This window comes from Pseudonaja textilis, chromosome 7 (assembly GCF_049901715.1).
Source record: "Pseudonaja textilis isolate UNSWEBS1 chromosome 7, rPseTex1.2, whole genome shotgun sequence".
Lineage (NCBI taxonomy): Eukaryota > Metazoa > Chordata > Lepidosauria > Squamata > Elapidae > Pseudonaja > Pseudonaja textilis.
Window position 1 is genome coordinate 7,178,730 of NC_141996.1, and position 22,849 is coordinate 7,201,578.

General features: G+C 40.6%; 1 protein-coding gene across 25 annotated transcripts in view; it reads right to left on the reverse strand.

Annotated features, from left to right (window-relative positions):
• DLG2 (discs large MAGUK scaffold protein 2) overlaps positions 1-22,849 on the reverse strand; it is a 979,527-nt gene that overhangs the window by 239,773 nt on the left and 716,905 nt on the right. For all 25 annotated transcript variants that reach the window (XR_015744246.1, XM_087936973.1, XM_087936980.1 and 22 more), the window contains one exon: positions 12,808-12,858. Coding sequence is in view for 24 of the 25 variants with exons in the window: in XM_087936973.1 (XP_087793099.1) it covers positions 12,808-12,858 (51 nt within the window). In the remaining variant the exon portion in view is untranslated. The remainder of the gene's footprint in view (positions 1-12,807; positions 12,859-22,849) is intronic.

Consider the following 22,849-nt stretch of genomic DNA (forward strand, 5'->3'; position numbering starts at 1 on the left):
CTGTTATCAGCAAACAGGTTCGACCACCTGGCCTGAGGCAGTTAAAAACCTCAGTACACTTCGCTGTAGATTGTTCAAACTGGGAAATAATTCAGCCGCTAGAAATGTTGTGATCCCAACCTTCCCCCTTTACTCTCCCATTCATCTTATTAAAGAGACTGTGAGAATTGCATTTGGAGGGAAAAAAATCACTTCCAATTAGAGGCAGAGGTCAAAGAGCCTGACATAGCCTCCTCTCTGAAGGATGGCCAAGAATTCATTTTGCTGTTTTGTAAAGAATTGGGTGAAAGCATTCTGAAACTGTGTTAAAAACAGATGGCAGGAACTAAAGTGCTGCTTCATTCAGAATAGAATAAAAGAAAGGGACCTTGGAGGTCTTCTAGTCCAGCCCCTGCTCAGGTACCATTCCAGAAGTGGATGTCCAGCCTCTTCTTGTTTACACCCTCAGGGTTTGCAACACAGTCCTTTCGGCAGTTCCAGGAAGGCTCCACACCCGTTTCCACTACTCAGGTAGCCCTGAGGTCACAGACAAACCTCCAAGTGGCCTCAACAAACTCTCTAAAAAGGATGCAAAATGACCAGCTATCTGCAAAGAATATCAATTCTTCCATTCCGCACCATCCAGACAGAGCTGGAGAAGCTTCTTGGATGGGAAGCGAAACATCTTAAAAGAAAAACTAGGAAGTCCTCTTGAAAAAGGGATAGAAACCTGGCAGAATTCAAGCGAATCTTTTCTGTTTTCCCTTGGTACCAGTGTTTTCCAACCTCATCAGCTTCTAATGAACGAGTTTTATTGCCGGGATTTGCAGGAAATGGCCTTGCTGGCAGGGGAATTCTGGGGATTGAAGCCCATCTGGACTTCTGGAAGTTGCATGGCTGGGAAATACTGTCTTAGATTTTCATGGAATCCCATCCAGTTTTCACGCAGTTTATAAATCAACCCGGGTTAAGACTTTAGCAGCTGGAGAAGGGAACCAATCAAGGTATTTTGCTAAAAATGGCCGAATTTAGGTGCTTTGAAGGCAAAATTTGAAATGGGTGGTTGCCTAAATTAGAAACCGTTTTGATTTCAAAGCCATGCAGCTGAACTCTTGAAGGGATTTAAAGCATTTACACATCGCCCAGTAATTATTGGAAGCTGTGCAAAGGGGAAAAAGAGAAATTAATAGCTGAATAATCTTTGCATTAATGGCATTTTAACTGCCTGGGGAAGGGAAGCAGAGCCTGACCCGACCAATTGAGTCTATCCATTAATGTGATTTGAAAACAAGCAATAGTTTATTTATTTTTTTACTACAGTTTCAAAAGTATAGCTTTGAGGATGCGTGGTGCCTGAGCCTAATTTTACTTCTTTACTTTCTCTATCAATAAAGAGATTGCAAGAGATGGTTCCCTGAAGGCTTTTTTTTTCTTTTTCAAATGAATGGCGAGGGCAAGGCACACATCAGCTTGAAAAATAAAGATCACCTATTTTATTTCTTTCTAAGGCAGCTGTGTATGCATGCCTTTTGCAAAAAAAAAAAAAAAAGTTATAAAGCATTTCTTTCCCCCCTCACACCTGCAATCTGGCCATTCTGAATATTAAAAAACATTAAAAAAAAATGGAAGATAGTATTCTTTCCATTAACCATTGATCAGGGGTGGGATTCAAATATTTTAACAACCGGTTCTGTGTGTGTGGCTTAGGTGGTAGGTATGGCTTGGTGGTCATGTGACTTGGTGGACAGGGTTTGGTGGTCATGTTATTGGCTGGGTGTGGACAACTCAATATCACTCACTTCGAGGCGCACATCTCATCGCCTGGCCTCTCGTGACTGTGGGGATGCTGCAACAGTTGTAAGAGTGAAAAATGGTCATAAGTCACTTTTTTCAGTGCCATTGTAACTTTGAATGGTCCCTCCACACAAGCAAAGTACCAGCAAAGGAGGGGGAAAAATAACTCCAGAGAAGTTCCAGAGACAGGAAGTCTAGTCCTGCCAAGAATGTAATAAGGGTTAACGGAGAGGCAGTTTTTGTAAGCAACCCCAGAATGTTTCCTTCCTGCTTTCCTTACAGGATTAGGCCAGTAATTTCTTCTAACAACCGGCACTCCAAACTGCTTAGAATGTTAAGAATCGGTTCTAGCGAATAGGTGCGAACTGGTAGAATCCCCTCCTGCCATTGATATTATCTGATATATGTTTGCATATACATGATTATAATCAGGGCTGGGCTGCTGGGGGTTCACAGGGGTTTGGGAGATCCTCTAGCTAAGATTCTGTGCAATTCAGAGAACCCCAAATCCCATTCCTGGCTGGCCCCACCCTACCCCACCCACCCAGCCCCTCCAGGAGTCCCGACGCGGCCCATTTTGGATGCAGGTAAGTGCAGGGCACACACGGAGGCATGGAGAGGGTGAAAAACAAGCCTCCCAGAAGTTCGGGAAGGCTGGAAATGGGCCCATTTCCTGCTTCCAGAGAGCCTCCGGAGCCCGGGGAAAGCCGTTTTTGCCCTCCCTCCCGGAGGCTCAGAAAAGCCTTTGGAGTCTCCGGAGGGCAAAAAATGCCCCTCCTCACTGTGGTGCAGGAGGCTGACTAGGCCACGCCCACCATGGCCACGCCCACCCTGCAACCGGGCAGAGAACCGTTTAGTAAAATTTTTGAAGCCCACCCCTGATTATAATGATTATGATGATGTTTATATTTTAACACTTTGAACACCTAGAAAACACTTCGTTCAATATAGAAATGGAATTTGTGACACAAAACAATAAAAATATTTGTCTATTGCAAAAAGAAAAAAAAGGAACGGGGACAGCATGCAGCTTTTGCGCTAAAAACAATGACTGCCAGCTTAGTTCAATGTTTGTGTGATAAGGCTTCCATTGATTTGATTAGTAGTTCATCCTCACTCTCTGGGGCTGGGGGAGGATAATGTATGCCCGAGCACCAAGTTATGCAAAATAAGTGCCTTTGTAATGCATTCACTTCACAACAATTAGTCCATTTTCAGGGAGAAGCCTTAAATGAATTTGGTAGCTAAAGGTCAACTGGCCAGCTCCAGCATGACCTTTTAATGATGATTGGTTCTGAGATTACATTAATAAGGTCATGTGTACACATGCTTCGATGGCTTAGCTTGACATTGTGTCTGCGTGCTCGGGCATACAGACTCCAAATGATGGCAGCATGAATCGTAAATTAGATGACACCCAGGCGTGTCAAGCATTTGGAACAGATAATAATAGAGTTGGAAAGGACCTCGGAGGTCTTCTAGTGCAGTGGTCGCCAACCAGTGGGCCGGGGACCATTGGTGGTCCGTGAGAAAACTTTGGTGGCCCACAGAGAAATGTCACCCCCAAAGCAATTAATACCGGCTGCGCAGGAACACAAGGCTTGTATTGCTTGCATTGCGAACAACACATGGTAGTGAGGGAGGGGGGAAAGGGCGGAGGGGGGGAACAGGCCCCACTCGTCCCACATGCCTGGCCTGGCCACCAGGCTGCTTCTTTCTGCTTCTTTCTTCTTCTGCTTTTGGCTGCACTCAAGGAAAGCAGAAAAAGTCTTTCTTTCTCTCCCCCAAACTCCGCCAGAAATGAGTCTCTGGGACCCTGCAAGGCCTCCTGCTCCGAGAGGCTGCGCCGGCACGAGAAGTCTCACAAAGACTCATTTCTGGTGGAGTTTGGGGGAGACAAAGAAAGACTTCTGCTGCTTTCCTTGCAGGAAGCCCAAAGTCTCTCTCTCTTCTCTCTCTCCCCCTGAGAACGGAGCTGGAGACGGAATCCTGCGATCCCAAATAAAGAATGATTGATCGGTAGGAAAACGGGGCAGAGTGTTTTTGGGGGGATTTTCCCAGGGTCTCTGGTCCGTAGGATTTAAAATCATGAACTTGGTGGTCCCTGAGGTCCAACAGGTTGGCGACCCCTATTCTAGTGCAACCCCCTCTACTTGAGCAGAAGACCCTATATCATTTCAGACAAATGGCTGTCCAGTCTCTTTTGGAAAGCCTTCAGTGATGGAGTATCAATGGTGGGATTCAAAATTTTTTACTACTGGTTCTGTGAGCGTGGCTTGGTGGGTGTGACTTGGTGGGCGTGGCAGAGGAAGGATACTGCAACATCCCCATTCCCTCCCCGTCCCACTAACCTGCTTTCCAGCTCCATTCTCCTGTGTAGGGCAACAAAAGAAGACCCAGCCAATCAGCTGGGACTCAGGAGGCAGACAATAGATGGGGGCGGGGCCAGTCAGAGGTGGTATTTGCTGGTTCTCTGAACGACCCAAAATTTCTGCTACTGGTTCTCCAGAACTGCTGAATACCACCTCTGTGGAGCACCCATAACTTCTGGAGAAATTCCTGGGATTTTCTGCAACTCTGCACTTGAAAACTGAGAAGTCAGTCTAACGAAGCACTTTAAGGCCAATACACTCTTAACTGGCAATTTTTGGAATAAATTTTGGGCTCCCGTGTGGCCATAAATCAAGGATTATCTGTGTAATCTGTCGTCCCCACTCCCGATCCTGTTCTGTTGTTCAGCTAAACACTCTTCTATTTTCTCTTCTTAGGCTCTGGTGCCTCTGGTCATTTTCACCAGCCTCTTTTTCGTTTTTTTTTCTCTATTGAGTATTCTGGACCTCACTCTTAACTGACCCTAATTACATTTCCAACAACCTATTATTCTCCGATGTCAAATTCCTTCGGGCAGTGACCAGTTTTCTTTCTTTCTTTCTTTCTCTCACCCCGACGCTGAAAACATGCCTTTCGGATCGATTGTGCTGCAAATATCAACGAACCGATTTTCTTCCCGGAAATTAATCGTTTAAGTATTCTGTGTCGCTCATGAATGAGGCTACCCTAATTACATTATAAAATGCTTAAGGGAGGCGTCAGCCGTACCCTTGCAACGATGAAATTACAAGTGGGCACGCAAGATGGAGAAAATAGGGCGAGCAATCAATCGAAAGCAATTTTTGTAGGACAAATATTGTGGCGGAAGCTGCCGGCTTTTAGAGCCGCCTGGAGAGAAATTAAACAACAGCTAGCCTCGTTGCTTTATTAAACCACTGCTAAAAAATATTTGCCATATAAAGGTTGCCATATAAAGAGCGTTTGCTGGAATTGGGTTATGCCTAGTTTGATGAAAAGAAGGCGTAGAGGTGACGGGATAACGGTCTTCCAATATCTCAGGCGCTGCCATAAAGGAGAGGGAGTCAAGCTACTCCCCAAAGCACCTGAAGAGGCAGGACAAGAAGTAATAGGTGGAAACTAATCAAGGAGAGAAGCAACTTAGAATTAAGAAAAAAATTCCTAACAGTTAGAACAATTAATCAGTGGAACAACTTGATTGCAGAAGTTATCAGTGCTCCAAGAGCAAAATATTTTTTTGAACAACCAATTTGTCTGAAATGATATAGGGTTTCCTGTCTAAGCAGGAGGTTGGACTAGAAGACCTCTAAGGTCCTTTCCAACTCTGTTTATTCTATTCTATTCTATTCTATTCTATTCTATTCTATTCTATTCTATTCTATTCTATATTCCATTCCATTCCTCTATTCTATTCTATTCTATTCTATTCTATTCTATTCTTAGTCCATTCCATTCCATTTTCTATTCTATTCTATTCTATTCTATTCTATTCTATTCTATTCTATTCTATTCTATTCTATTCTATTCTATTCTTATTCTTATTCTTATTCTATATTCCATTCCATTCCATTCCTCTATTCTATTCTATTCTATTCTATTCTATTCTATTCTATTCTATTCTATTCTTAGTCCATTCCATTCCATATTCTATTCTATTCTATTCTATTCTATTCTATTCTATTCTATTCTATTCTATTCTATTCTATTCTATTCTATTCTATTCTTAGTCCATTCCATTCCATTTTCTATTCTATTCTATTCTATTCTATTCTATTCTATTCTATTCTATTCTATTCTATTCTATTCTATTCCTATTCTATTCTTATTCTTATTCTTATTCTTATTCTTATTCTATATTCCATTCCTCTATTCTATTCTATTCTATTCTATTCTATTCTATTCTATTCTATTCTTAGTCCATTCCATTCCATTTTTTCTATTCTATTCTATTCTATTCTATTCTATTCTATTCTATTCTATTCTATTCTATTCTATTCTATTCTATTCTATTCTATTCTATTCTATTCCTATTCCTATTCCTATTCCCATTCCTATTCTATTCTTATTCTTATTCTTATTCTATATTCCATTCCATTCCTCTATTCTATTCTATTCTATTCTATTCTATTCTATTCTATTCCTATTCCTATTCCTATTCCTATTCTATTCTTATTCTTATTCTATATTCCATTCCATTCCTCTGTTCTATTCTATTCTATTCTATTCTATTCTATTCTATTCTATTCTATTCTATTCTATTCTATTCTATTCTAATTCCATTCCTGACTCTATTCCTGGTTCTGTTCTGTTCTGTTCCTGATTCTATTCCTGGTTGTGTTCTGTTCCTGATTCTATTCCTGATTCTGTTGTTCTGTTCTGCTCTGCTCTACCAAAAAAAAAAGCTTTTCACTTCATGTTCAAAACAACAAAGGTAAGTTTAGGTGTCCAGCATCAAAGTGCCTACCAGATTTTGACTGGGCATAGATACTCAGTACAAACAGCCCCTCACTTACAACCACAATTGAGCCCAAAATTTCTGTTGGCTAAGCAACGCAGTTTTTAAGTGACTTTTGACCCATTTTTCGACCTTTCTGGCCACAGCTGTTAAGTGAATCATTGCAGCGGTTAAACCACCAACATGGTTGTTAAGTGAATCTAGCTTCCCCATTGACTTTGCTTGTCAGGGGGTCCCAAAAGGTAATCACATGCGCCCGGGATCCTGCAACCATCATAAATACCAACTGCCAAATGTTCAAATTTTGATCACCTGACCATTGGGAAGCTGCAACAGTCCCAAGTGTGAAAAACAGCCATGATTCACTTTTTTTCAGTGCCGTTGTAACTTTGGACAGTCATTCAATAAATGGCTGTTGAGTTGAGATCTACCTGCACTTGGATAAGAGATTTTGGAAAATCAGGGCTGTGGGAGTGACTAAGACAGGCAATTTTAAGACTTGTGAACTTCAACTCCCAGAATTCCTCCTCCAGTCATGTTAGCTCAGGAATTCTGGGAGTTGAAGCCCACAAGTCTTAAACTTGCCAAGTTTGAAGACCCTGGACTAGAACAGAATAACAGAGTTGGAAGGGACCTTGGAGGTCTTCTAGTCCAACCCCCTGCTTAGGCAGGAAACCCTACACCACTTCAGACAAATGGTTATCCAACATCTTTTAAAAAACCTCCAGTGTTAGAGCATTTACAACTTCTGGAGGCAAGTTGTTCCCCTGATTAATTGTTCTGTCAGGAAATTTCTTCTAGGTTGCTTCTCTCCTTGATTTAGTTTTCATCCATTGTTTCTTTTCCTGCCTTCAGGTGCTTTGGAGAAAAGGACCAAGAGACTAAGAGAACCCCAGAAGAAGGTAGGAGGAGAAGAAGCCATTGCACTGTCAAAGAAGTCACTAGGAACTGAACTCTAGTTGAAGGAGGCTCCATATTACATCCTCTCTTGGCCTCAATAAATCCAAACATTTCCGGGAAAATTTAAAGCAGGGTCTAGTATTTTCGGCTCACTTAGGCCCTTAATCTGGTTCCTGAAATGAAAGAACCTTCAACAGCCAACCGGGGATTGATCTCCTGGCGAGATGCTTGTTCAGCAGTTCCTTCTTTTCTGCACATGTACAAGAATTGGCTTAACCATCTGTTAATTATTTATTTCTCTTCCTTACTGGAAGAAAGACAATTGAATATAATGAGGCTTGAGGAAAAAAATGAAGATAATTGTTTGCAGCAGCAGTGGCGGAAGGATAATGTCTCTGCTGAAAACTGAACCTGGAAGATTATCCCAAGGTCCCTAATGGCTATTTCTACGTCTCTGAGATTCTTTGCCATTTTTTTCTCTCTCCCATCCCCACACCTCCCCTCCCCCAAAATAATCCCAGCATCCTCAAGGACAAACCCACTAAGTCGCAGTGGTACCAGCTATTTTACTGAATTAGAAATAAAAGTGTTAACTTCGGAGAGAGGCGGGGAAAAGAAAAGCACAAGAGGCTTAAATCTTCGCAAACAAGTGAATCGGTTGAGCTCCAGGTTTGAAATGCCAGAATTAAGTGGTAGTTTCAAAAACTATCTGTTGAAAGTTCTGTCACGATCCTAATCAACCGGGGCTTAGTAAATTCATGCAGGAGAAAAGAGGCATTCTTTCCTGACGTGAGAAATATTTATGGAAAAAATGCTATGCCGTTTCAAAGATGCTCGGTTTTCTTTATGTTCTCCAACCCTTAAGAGTCAGAATTGTGGGGCCTTCGGTGCTCTCTGAGCTTGATGGTTTTCCTGCAGACATTTCATTATCCAACTAGGTATCGTCATCATTGCATTGATGATGACGATGATAATGATAAGGAGGAGAAGGAGGAAGATACCTAGTTGAGTAATGAAATGTCTGCAAGAAAACCACCGGAATAGCAGAATAACAGCATTGGAAGGGAAGGGATTTTGGAGCTCTTCCAGTCCAAGTCAGGAAACCACTTTCAGACAAATGGTTGTCCAAATTCTTCTTAAAAACTTCCAGTGTTGGAGCATCCACAACTTCTGGAGGCAAGTTGTTTCACTGATCAATTGTTCTAACTGTCAGGAAATTTCTCATGAATTACGGTTACCTTTTTGGTAGGCTCCCAGAATCACGGTGACAAATTAACCTGTCCAATTGTAAAAGCAAAAGCTGGTGAACCACAGATATACTCCTGCCATTACAGAGGTGTGAAAAAACCCCGTGTTTTCTAGCATTAGCAGAAAAATCCATTTGTGTCTGCTTGTAATATGCTACTCCTAAATTGTAGGTGGCTTCATGTCTGGCCTAAGGATTGCCCCCGGTTTTGTAGGGCAGCATGAGTGTATTTTGTAGCATATTTCACATAAAGGGTCTGTGAGAAATTTTATATCAAAATATCCTTTATACCCTTGATGGCGAACCTATGGCATGCAGAACCATTTGTGCTGGCACGTGAGCTGTAAGTAAACTTACCTCACTGAGTATGCGCACACCTCACAGCTGATTTTCTGCTGGTTTGAGGCCTTTTTCGTACTCCCAGGAAGTCCGAGAAAGGCTTCTACAGGCTTTTCAGGATGAAAACTAGGCCCGTTTTGTCACTTCCTGTTTTTCCAGAAATACCGGAAGTGACAAAACGGACCTGGTTTTGGGCCTGAAAAGCCTGGCCGAAAATCAGCTGTGAGGCACAATGCAGGTAAGGCGATGGCAGAGGTGGGGGGGGGGGGATTGCGCATGCACACATAGGGGACATAGGGGTCACACATTGCCTTCTGGGTGCTGGCACGTGAGCATGAGCATGCAAGCGCGCACACAATTTTTGGCACAGGAGTCCAAAAAGGTTATCCACCACTGCTTTATACTGTTTCCATCTTCCCTTAAAACATGAACAGAATCCACAATGGACTGAGAATCAGCGTCTCTGTTGGATAATTGACCGAAAAGCTGAAAGTGAATTAATCAAGTAAAAAATAACAAACGGGGAAAATCTTTTGCTCAAACTTCCTCAAAACCTCAAATAAGTTATCCAGGCCTAATTCCAGGGGTAGTATTCATCCGGTTCGGTATGGTTTGGGCAATCTGGCTGTTAATTTTACATCCAGTTCGCCGAGTCAGTAGTTCCGAAGACCAGCTGGCACCGCCCCTTCACTCTCAGGAGTCCCCACGCACCTGGGTCTAGCTATCAGGTAAGTACAGTTTCCTAGGCCCAAAACAGGGAGCAGGGTGTCAGGGGTGCAGAACACCCCCCATGGCCCATTTTGTGTCTCCTAAGGCTCCAGGGAGGCTTTTTAGGCCTAAAACGGGGCCCGGGGGAGGGGTAGTCCTCGCCTTACAACACTTCATTTAGTGACCTTTGGAAGTTATAACAGCACCAAAAAAAGTGACTTAGGACCATTTTTCACACTTATGAATCGCCACGGGATTTACGTCCCGTTGTCTGACAAACCGACTCACACTTACGACGGTTGCAGTGTCCAAGGATCACACGATCCCCTTTTGTGACCTCCTGTCTAGCTAAATCAATGGGGGAAGCCAGAGTCACTCAACAATCGTGTTACTAATTTAACGACGACAGGGATTCACTTAGCAACCGCGGCAAGGCAAGCTGTAAAATGGAGCAAAACTCAGTTAATAATTACCTTGCTGAACCACATATATTTGGGGCTCAATTGTGGTCATTAAGTCAAGGACGATCTTGTTTTTCACGGTGTTGCTTTACCCTGTTTCTCTGTGGCTGCCCCTAAAGGCCATCGCTTTGCTTTTAGGAATAAGGATTTCTTCTCGCCTCACAGCTATCAGGATCTCATTTCTGTTTATTCTCATGCAACCCCACCCCTGAGTTGGAACCCCTAATTATCCTTCTGACAGGTCCATGAGAAAAACAGACAATTTCCACCACCCTCCCCTCTTCCTTTGGTAATAGAGATAATTGATTTTATTTATTTTTTAACTGCCAGTGACTCACAGAGATGGTTGTGTGTGACCACATCTTCAAACTACGCAGGAGATATTTTTTCTCTCCTATGCTTGTTTTTCAGCTGTATGGGTTTTGCGGAGTGTGCAAGCAAACACTCATTTTCCCTCATTTGCAAGTTAATGCAAAGGCTAATCCATTATCTGCGCATTATCAAGCCGCAATGATGCGCACGAATGGCGCTGGGCCTTCGTTCAGTATAAATGAATCACTGGATGCAGCCATTCAAAACAATCTGGTGTTCCAAAATATTATCTTGAGAGTCTCATGTTCAATGACCTTTTGATACTCTAATTAAGGAAGGATGATTAAAAATGCCTGATAACTCAGGGAATAGAAATATCCTCTGCCATTTCCCATTATTCTTTGTGATGGATCTGGCTAAATCTTGTTCAATCATTTTCACCGCAATGGGAATATAATTCCGTGTTAACCCCACTCTAGAGGAATTTATAACCAAGGGAATAATCAACAAATATATATGTGTGTGTGTGTGTGTCTGTGTGTCTGTGTGTCTTTGTGCGTGTGCACGCACGCGCTCCTTCCCAGCACAATGAGGGAAACCAGATTCGCTTAACGACTATGTAGTTGACTTAATGACTGCAGTGATTACCTTAACAAGTGCGGCAAAACAGTTACAACACTGGGCACGACTCTCGTAGCAACCACCTTGCTTAGCAAGGGAAATTCTGGTTCCCATTGCAGTCATAAGTCAAGGACTACCTGTCTACTATACAGAAATGCCAAACAGAGAATTTCATTGCAAAGTCTTCTAACACTGAAGATCAATGTAGAGTAGAGTAGAGTAGAGTAGAGTAGAGTAGAGTAGAGTAGAGTAGAGTAGAATAAATGTGTGGCCCAGGTGAGATAGAAGCTAAAGAAGGGAATGGGTTGCACAGAGAGCACCAAGGATACACAGATCGAGCCTGAGCTACAAGTATTCAATAGAATAGAATAGAATAGAATAGAATAGAATAGAGTAGAGTAGAGTAGAGTAGAGTAGAGTAGAGTAGAGTAGAATAGAATAGAATAGAATAGAATAGAATAGAATAGAATAGAATAGAATAGAATAGGAATAATACAATAGAATTAGAATTAGAATAATAGAATAAGAGTAAGAGTAAGAATTAGACTGGAATAGAATAGAATTAGAATTAGAATAATAGAATAAGAATAAGAATAGAATAGAATGGAATGGAATGGAATGGAATGGAATGGAATGGAATAGAATAGAATAGAATAGAATAGAATAGAATAGAATAGAATAGGAATAATACAATAGAATTAGAATTAGAATAACAGAATAAGAGTAAGAGTAAGAGTAAGAATAGAATAGAATAGAATAGAATAGAATAGAATAGAATAGAATAGAATAGAATAGAATAGAATAGAAAAGTTCTTTTTTGGCCTATGGGGTTAGACACACAAGGAATTTGCTTCCGGTGCATAAGATCTCAATGTACATACAAACAACAATGTGATAATGCCAAAGGTGTTTTTTCAGGAGGTAACTGGACTTTCTTGTTTTTTCTTTTGAGGATGTTTCACTTCTCATCCAAGAAGCTTCTTCAGCTCCGATAGGATGGTGGGGAATGGAAGAAGCTGAAGAAGCTTCTTAGATGAGAAGCGAAATGTCTTCAAAGAAAAACCAGAAAGTCCAGTTGCCCCCTGAAAAAGCACCTTTGGGACAACCATGACCTGGATGACTGAGAATCTCTACAGACGTTTAACAATGTGATAAATAATAAATCATAAGATACAATCACAAATCATAAGGTACACACAACAAAGTGATCAATCCTAAGATACCAATAGGAATAGGCAATAGGAAAGATGAGAAGGATAATAGCAATACAGCCCTATTGCTAAAATATAAATAAACTATCTTTAGGCCTAAGACTGTGTTGTGAGTATTAGGTGTTTAGCAGAGTGATGGCATGAGGGAAAAAACTATCTAGTACTTTTGGCATGCAATGCCTTATAGCAGCATCCTGAGGGGAGAAGTTGACACAGATTATATCCAGTTTATGTCTTCAACGTAAAGCAGGCAGTAGTTTTGAGATTTCAAACCTGTAATAAATCCGCACCGATAGGCATTTCTCACAGCTAAATAATGTGACTTCCACTCAAATAGCTTAAATGGAAAATAAAGGGTGGGTTTTTTCCCAACACACTGCTTTGTTTGTGTTTATAACAATGTCTCTCTAGGGTGAGAAATAATTAACTTACCCTTTCCAATGTAATTTCTTCAAATTCATATTCAATCTCTGTGCCGTTGACCTAAAAATGATATAAAGAAAATCTATTAATACCTGTGGGAAACATGTTTTCTGGAGGGTTAACGTTGCTTAATGTGTGATTAAGCATTGCATGATATATATATATATATTTAAATTAAAAAAATACCACTTTCTCATTCAAATCAATGTAACATTTTATCCAGAGAATAGCTGATTTTTCAGTTACGTGACAGGAAAACTCTCTCCATGAGAACTGATCTGTCCAAAAACGGTACAAGCAGTCCTCGTTTAATGACCATTTGAAGTTACCCTAAAAAGTGACTTATGATCATTATTCACATTTACAACCATTGTAGGATCCTGTGATGACTCGGGGCGTGGCACAAAGGCAATACAGTCAGATAAGCAATAGGAGTCCCTTTATTATCTCCAACTTTGCCCCCAATGTCCAAGTTACCTTCGGCTGGAGAAAAACTCTCCCAGGAACAGCCTTTAAGTGGAGGAAATTCAGTCCAAAACAAGGTACACACAAACTGTAACTTAAAATCCAAACAAACCAAACTGAAGTAATTAGCCTGACAGGGCAGGAGAAGGAATTTCAGACTTGAAAGCATGACAAAACTCACACAGTTGGGAAAATGCCAGGAACACAGATAAGCCATGACGATACAAGATAAAGTCACATTTGCTCCCAACAGCTTGCTGCGTTCAGCTTTCCTTTTTTTATACACTGTGTTCCCAGCTGCAGCTAATGAAGGGAATCAGGCCCTTTCCTCCCCTGTAAGCCATGCAACCCACATTGCTCCCTTCTCTGTTCCTCCCTGCGTGCCCTAGGATGAAGAGGGGGTGGGCCTGGGTCTTCCTCTGAACTCCCTCTCCCTTGTTCTACCTCTCCCCTGCTCTGGCCAGCCGGACTTTGCCCTTCCCCAGTTTCTTCCACAGCCAACGGAGCCACCACTCTCATTCCCTATCACCTGTTCGGCCTCCCCCTCTGAGTCAGATTCTGACAGGGGCATGACACACCCCTAATGATCACATGATCAAAATTCAGATGCTTGGCAACTGACTCATATGGGATCCCCATTTTGTGACCTTCCAAACAGCAAACTTAATTGGGGAAGCCTGACTCACTTTAACAACCATATTACTCACTCAACAACTGCAAGTGATTCGCTTAACAACCATGGCAAGGAAGTTCATAAAATGGGACAAAATTTCCCTTAACAACTGTCTCACTTAGCAGCAGAAATGTTTGGCTCAGTTGCAGTCATAAATGGAGGACTACCTGTATTTTAAATCCCTTTTCCTAACAATTTCTAGAGGGTTTAGATGAGGCTTCGAACCGGGAAAGGAAGAAACTGGAACTAAAGATTTAACTAAACTGGACTAAAATATTTTGGGAATAAACAGGCATAAAATAAAGCTGGATTTAAGATTGTCAAAAAATAATAATAATAAAGTTTACAAATTGGAGACTGGACTGTGCTGGAATATTAAGGTTCGAAAAACCCTAAATAAAAAAATAGGGGGAAAAGGTGAAGACTTTGTACAATGGAGAGTGCCACCTTTTGACAAAAACTTGAGCTCAAACAAAAGGGAAAGCATCCTGTTTCTGAATGAACTTGTGTGGATATAACATTAAAGAAATATTGAAACAAAGTAAGAATCTTAGAAAATGAAAGCAGAACCAGAATAAAGGAAAAAGCAAGGAAAGACTGACTGTGGGATTGATTGATGTTTTTGATATAGACCCTCGGCTGGAATAACTGAGAACTTTGGATAATTGAAAGAAGAAAGAAGGAAAGTAAAAGTGTTTTTTTTTGTGTGGATTTTAACGATCATAAAATATAAGAGTGTGTAATGATGATATCTCTTCAGGAATTAAAAATGGAACTTAAAAATATGAGAGAATTACTACAGGAAAGAGGCGAATCACTTTGCTCTGTGTTAGAAAAAATGGAAATGGCGATTGAAGAACAAGAAGAAAGAGCTTCAGAGGAGGAGGAGTCGACTCAAGAAGACATTTTAAATAGACAATTAACACAAAGAACACTACAAAGAAGTGGGGAAAGAAGGAAGGTTAAAAAGTTGAAATTTAAGAAGGCAATCAAAAGGGGGAATACCTGTGAAGTCAGGAAAGGCAGAGAGACCCAGCAGAAAAGGGGAAAGGAAGATATCAAGAAAGAAAGGGATATAAACTGGAATGAGAAAAGATATGGGGAAAAGAGGGGGAGGAGAAGCAGTAAGAAACAGGTGCATGAAATAAAGAAATACGGAAATAGTAAAATGTTGAAAAGAAATTGGTTTTTCAGAGATAATGGTTGATGAATTAAAAAGGGGATTCTGCAGGGTGACAAGGGGTAATAAGAACATTTCTGCAATTAAAAATATTTAGAAAATAGGGTAATATACATACTGATAGCTCTTATTAAAAATCAAGGGGGGAAATATGCTGTGGAATCCAAATGAAAAGATGTAATGATTATTATTGTAACTTCTTAAAAATAATGGTTTATTGGGAATCAAGATGAGGAAATAAAGGTATATTTTAATCATTGAGGTATCACACTCAAAGCAGTAAAAGGGGGGAAACTTATACTTGGGTTTTTTTTTTTTTAGTGTTAAAATTTGTATTAATCTAGAATTTATAAAAAGAATGTGTAATGGAAAGGGAATATGACAGACTAAAGAACCAACTATATTAATAAGTTAATATAGACTATTAAAAGCAAGGAAAGACATTGGCAACTTATTATTATTATCATTATTATTAGGCAAACACATATTGTTTATCTTTATTTTTAAAATAAATATTAAAAGAATTATATTTGAAATAATTGAAATGAAACAAAACGATGTTTCGATAGAGATTAATGAAAGAGACTAGAATTAATGTGTTTGTTTCTCTCCTTACTGAAAATTTGGAATGGAAAAGGTAATAATAGAATTAAGTATGCATAATAATAATAATAATAATAATAATAATAATAATAATAATAATAATAATAATAATAGAATTAAGTATGCATATATGAATGTATAATTGCTGTCATATTTGTATGTAAAGGTGATGACCTGGAAATACGTTGTCCACTAAAAAGAGATTTTTGTTTTTAATGTGAAAAACTGAATAAAATTTGTTAAAAAAAAAAAAAGAAATGTTTGGCTCAGTTGCAGTCATAAATGGAGGACTACCTTTTTAATAAGAGTTATCGGTATGTATTTTAAATCCCTTTTCCTAACGATTTCTAGAGAGTTTAGATGAGGCACTAACAGGAATTTACTTGGCTGCAGCCCAAAAAGAAGAAATTTTTAAAATGCTGTGGTTGTAATTCATTGAAGTCACTAATATTTGAGCTTGAGTGAAATAGAACAGAATTCTTTCTAGAATAGAATTCTTGTATTGGCCAAGTGTGTGACACAAGGAATTTGTCTTTGGTGAATAAGCTCTCAGTGTATGTTAAAACTACATTCATCAAGTATCATAAGATAGAACATTTAGTGATAGTCATAGGATACTAAATAAGCAATCAAAATCATACTAGGAAACTAAATAAAACAATATAAATTATAATGATACAAGCAACAAGGTTATAGTCGTAAGCAGTAGGAGATAGGTAATAAGAAGGATGAGAATATTAATACAGTCTTAGTAAATAGTTTGACAGTGTTGTAGGAATTAGTTGCTTAGCAGAGTGATGGCATTCGGGAAAAAACGGTCCTTGTGTCTAGTTGTTCTGGTGTGCAGTGCTCTATAGCATCGTTTTGAGGGTAGAAATTGAAACTATTTATGTCCAGGATATAAGGGATCTGTAAAAACCTTTATCTTATTTAAATTGATTGATTCATTCATTCATTCACTATGTGTTATCAAACTGGACTTGATTCTTTGCAACTGCACAGATTTTTTTGCAAGGTGATACTTTTCTTACTTAACCCCAAAAGTGTGTGTGAGGGAAACCCTATTTTACCTTTTACCTAACAACAAATATCTCTGGATGAATTCCATATTTTTTTTTCTTATTCCACCCAGTGCCTCACAAGCACAACCCGGTCCTTTCGAAGTTGCATTTAAAGCCTCATCCCTGTTTCGCCATTGTTCAATTATTTACATTTTAACCGGTGTTTTGGGACTTGGTTCTGGTTTCAAAAATCCAGTGAAAAGACTCATTTCGGACTGGGTTGGAACAGTACAGAGACATCTGAGATTAACTTAGATGTGAACAAAGCTCTTACAACACAAGTGCTAATAAGAGGCCCTCTTTGTCTGTGTTTAAAAGCTCAAAAATCCTCTGTCCATGCCTAAGAAGCTGTACCATTGTCTGCAATACCTTAACATAAATTCCTTTTATTATGTTTTAATAGAAGCTTCCGATAATGTATTGAATGTCCTCTTCTATCTTACTAACGTTCTTCAGTAATGCTTTTCTTTGCTTTGTGCAATGCTGCCAGCTTTTCTTTGTGTTAAAAGCAATCCTCAAGATTTCCTGACAATGGTCAGCATCTTTCTACCTCCTTGCATAATGACAGAATTATGAAAATTAAGGCTTATATAACCCATGGATGGCCTGTGTTGTATTCTTAATGCAAGAAAATGGAGGAACAAAAAAGAAAAGAAAAGACATTTTCCAAGTAAGCCATTCTTTGGGATCATCTTTTCCCAACGACATACGGTGACTATTTATATAATTGAGAATATATCTGCTGAATATAAATCCACACTGGCAACAAGAAAGGCATCCGACCAGTAAACACTCCACTCCATTCAGTTGCCCAGACTCCACCCTGCAAAGGATTATGGGGTCGTTAAAAGGAGATTGTTAGGAATAACATAGGTTACCTAACGTAGTTTGGGTAAAATAATATATATAAACTATGATAGTAAGTTTAAGTGTGTGTCACTTTAAACTGCAAAGCATGTAATTTTGGGTGCGGTTGTGAACCGCCAAAAGAGGGAGCAAGAGAACCTGCTGGATTGCTGACGATTGCTGGTTTGATGGATTGATGGTTTGCTAACTGCGTGTTCCCTACTGCTGAGTTGCTGCGTCGAGGGAAGAAAGGAGGTTTGACTTCTTCATATCTCTAGTGCGAGGAGATATATTACTGGACTGGTATTTGTAAGTTTACTGACCTCTTTTTCGACACTGGACTTTGCAACTGAATAATCCCCGGACGGACTGAACTAGTGAATGATATATGGACTGTTTTGACTATGCTAAAACTATTACTGGAATAAACTATTTAACTAGCACAGTGTATCTGTTTTACTGAGTGTAAGCTACAAAAACGTTTATCTCACATATTTTGCCTGCCTGACTGCCGTGCAGATTCTGCTAGGGTGTATCCCTAACAGAGACGATGATGATGATACAGTGACTTGCTTCTGAGTTGTCAGAAGATGCAGCGGTTAACAGGAGAGAGAGAGAGATGATATTAGCTAGGGCAGGGGTCACCAACTCTCGACCCACGGCCCACTTCTGGTTTCTTCTCCTCCTCCTCCTCTCCTCCTCCTCTTGCTGACGAACTACATTTAATAGTTTTGATGACAAATGTGGCCTCTTCAAAGCCAATTATCTTTCCTGTAATAAGAAGTAAGAACCATCTAATTGGTTTACCAGAATTCAATAATGCCATAATAGCTTCTGTACCGTTCACTGGATTTACTGGACGCCTTCATAAATGCTGGATTCTGTATTCCACCTGGTTTTACCAATTTCTGACTTCAGGGAATTCTCACGTATAATTAAGTCTTCCATATAGGACACTCAGTGTCTTATGCAGCATGTTTTACTTTGGAGCAACAGATATAACACTTCCATTGCTGTTTGATTTTATTTTTTCAGTTGTTCGGTTTATTAACATCTTCCTTCTCAGATTCCGGTCAATGTCATTGTCCTAAGTCAGATACCATTTCTTAGTCTGTGACTTCTTCCTTCCCTTCCCTCACAATTCATACAGATGCTTTACCCACAGGCTCTGTACTGTAAATACAGGTGCTTCTTGATTTACGACGGACCTCCCCAGATCTACTAACAACCAAGTCACATGATCACATTTGAGGCACTCAGCAACGGCCCATATTTTTGGCTATTTGCAGCATCCCTGGGTCACATGATCACAATTTGTGACATTTTTTTTGTCAGAAACTGATGTTTATTTCCAGTTTCCAGCAAAAAGACCCATTGCGGACAACGGATTCACTCAATGACCGTGGAAAGTGCATTCACTTCATGATTGGCCCTTCCTTCCTTCCTTCCTTCCTTCCTTCCTTCCTTCCTTCCTTTTCTTTCCTTCCTTCCTTCTTAAAAGAATTCTCCAGTAGATCTGTTATTTTCTTGCAATGCTTCCATATACACCTCTTTTTGCAATTACAGACTGCAATCTGCTTAAACCTGTAAAATGTTTCATTGGGGTAGACTTTGAGCCTTTTCTGATTCAAAATCTTAATGTCTTTGTGGGATTGAAAAATTTGAAAACGAGTAGACTCACCATATTACACATGATCTTCAGTGCCGGTGGTGGGATTCAAATTTTTTTACTACAGTTCTGTGGGCGTGGTGTGGCTTGGTGGGTGTAGTGTGGCTTGGTGGGCGTGGCATGGCTTGGTGGGCGTGGCATGGCTTGGTGGGCATGGCAGAGGAAGCATATTCAAAATCCCCATTCCCTCCCCACCTCACTAACCTGCTTTCCAGCTCCATTCTCCTGTGCAGGGCAACACAAGAAGACCCAGCCGATCAGCTGGGACTCAGGAGGCGGAGAATAAATGGGGGCGGGGTCAGTCAGAGGCGGCATTTGCTGGTTCTCCAACTACTTAAAATTTCCACTACTGGTTCTCCAGAACTGGTCAGAACCTGCTGAATTACCATCTCTGTTCAGTGCTCATACCAACAGATGTGGCATCTTGTCCAACTCAAAGTGCTGTTAGTTTTCAGCAGTGTTGATCGGATCTGGCCTTCTGGGCCAGAAAAAAAAAGGAAGATTTAGGAGTCTATTGTTCATTATGTGATGTAAATAACAGAACAATAGAAAGACAAGAGTTGGAAGGGACCTTGGAGGTCTTCTAGACCAACCCCCTACTAAAGAAGGAAACCCTATGCCTTTTCAGACAAATAGCTGTCCAATTGCTTTTGCACAAAGACAAGTTTGCCCTTTTGTCAGAAAACGGCAAGGTTTAAAAGCTTTAGCCACCAAATTTTATGGATATTAATCTGCCAGACTCTCTAAGCACAGTTAAACAATTGAAGTACACCACCTGTAGTCTGATCTAAGCATAGTTCACAAAATTGTCTGCTATAACATCTTGCCTGTCAATGACTTCTTCAGGTTCAACCACAATAATACATGGGCAAACAACCGATAGAAACTCAAGGTAAACTGCTCAAAACTCGATTGCGGAAAATATGATTTCATCAACAGAATGGTCAACGCCTGGAATGCCCTACCCAACTCCGATGTTACAGTCTCAACATTTCACACCTTCAATCTCAAACTGTCTATCATGGACCTCACCCCATTCCTAACAGGTCCTTAAAAGAAGTGTGCATAAGCGCACCAGCGTGCCTACCGTCCCTGTCCTACTGTCCCCATGTATCTGTATTTACTCCCTTTGTTCTTGTTTATGTTCATACTTATACTTGTTATCTTGTACACGTTTGACAAACAAATAAATAAAATAAAATAGTAATCATACATTTTTAAAAAACAGTCTCATTTCAATCTTAGTTTTCCATTATGAGCAGCCCATAGAAAACGGGAGAATTATTCTTGCAGTTCTTGTCTTAGGCTGCTTTTTTTTACCTTCTAAAAATCAAGCCAATCTTTTGGAGAAAATTATTCCGACCAAGTACGCAGGAGACAAAGTTAATTTGTACGACCAGGGAGAGGGTTTGCTTCTCTTAGTGCATTGGGACTATGGACGTGCCTTGCTTGGCGGAGGGATGATTATAAACTGAGCCAGGTGTTTCTCATTAAACCCGTTTAAAAGAAAAGCGTGTGGAAGGTTTTATGGAGGGGTGGGCTTCAAACATTTTAGCAACGGGTTCTCTGACCGGTTGCTGGGTGGGCGTGGCCATGGTGGGTGCGGCCTAGTCGGCCTCCTGCACCATGGCGGGGTGGAGGTGAGTCTGGAGGCTTTTCTCGAGCCTCTGGGAGGGCGAAAACGGCCTCCCTGGGCTCCAGAGGCTCTCTGGAAGCCAGAAACGGGCCCATTTCTGGCCCCCCCAAACTTCCGGGAGGCCCGTTTTTTGCCTCCCCCCAGCCTCCACGGGTACCCTGCACTTACCTGAATCCAAAACAGGCCACTTACCTGAATCCAAAACAGACTCCTAGGAGGGGAGGGGCATAGTGGGCAGGCCCAGCCAGGAATGAGATTTAGGGGGGTCTCCAAAATGTGAAGAATCTTAGCTCGGGGGTCTCCCGAACCCCTGTGAACCCTCAGCATCCCACCCCGGGTTTCATGGCTATCTTCAACACCCATCCTTCTACAAGTACTCTTCGGCTTATGACCACCCTTGCGATTAGAATTTCTGTTGCTAAGCAAGGCGAGTGTTAAGCGAACCACCCCCAATTGTATCCCAACCCCTTTTGTTGTTGCCACAATGTTAAGCGGTTCATTGCCGTTGTTAAGTGAATCGCATGGTCATAAAGCAAATCCAGGATCCTCCATTTGACTTTGCTTGTAGGAAGACGGCTTGTTGCAACCATCATCAATACAGGCTGGGTGACAGGACAGATATAGCAAAGGATGAATCCAACTTTTCAAGATGGAGGCCACAACCATGAGGTTTGTTTGTTTTTTTAAATTTTAGTTGTACGGTTGTGGTTCCCATCCTGGCATTTTCTTTTATATATATATAAATAACCTTTATTGAAAATTTAAAACATTAAAATACAAAATACAATGCAAATATTTAAAACGAAAATGTTGTGTATATTACAATCCATTTTGACAGTGCTTGCATTTCAATTGTTATTCTAGTGCTTATTTTATACTCCTAATTGTTCTTAAATATATACCTCTATCTTTCTAAATTATGCATTCCTTATTTATTTAATTGCTTATTTCTATTATTTATCCAATTATACCAATTTTGCCAAACTGTATAATAATCTGAGTCTTCCTTCTCTTTTAATTTTAATGAAAGTTTGTCCATTTCCGCGCAATCAAAAATCTTTTGGATAATTAAACTATCTGTTGGCATAGAATCTTCTTTCCAACATTGTGCGAGTGCTAATCTCGCTGCTGTTATTATATGCAGGATTAGATATTTTATCTCTTTCATATAATTCCCTTTGATAATTCACAGGAGAAATATTTCTGCTTTACATTCTATCTGGACTTTCGTAATTTCCTTTAACCATTTTTGTATTTTGGTCCAACATTTCTTAATTTTTGGACATAGCCACCATACATGAAAGAAGGTACTGGCATTTTCAATAGTGCTTGTGTAAACTGGATGTAGCTATCCTGCTACACCAGGGGTGTTAAACTCAAGGCCTGTGGGCCAAATCTGGCCTGTGGTGTGCTTAAATCTAATCTAATCATGGGGCCTCCCTGGAAACAGTGAAAGATTGGCCCATGGTGGCTCTGCCAGTGAAAATGGAGCTCTGGAGGAGCATGTGCGACCTCCCAAGCTCCGTTTTCAGCCGTAACAGCCTCCTGCAGCCCTCTGCCAGAGAAAACCAAGCTTGGGAGGGCTGCATGTTCCATTTTCACCAGCAGAGGGCTGCAGGAGGTTGCCGTGGCCAAAAACGGAGCTGGATGGGCCACTTGTGCCACTCCCAAGCTCTGTTTTCACCAACAGAGGCATAGGTGGTATTCAGCAGGTTCTGACCAGTTCTGGAGAACCGGTAGCAGATATTTTGAATAGTTCTGGAACCAGCAAATACCGCCTCTGACTGGCCCCGCCCCCATCTATTCTCTGCCTCCTGAGTCCCAGCTGATTGGCAGGGTCTTCTTTTGTTGCCCTGCACAGGAGAACGGAGCTGGAAAGCAGGTTAGTTGGGTGGGGTGGGAATGGGATTTTGCAGTA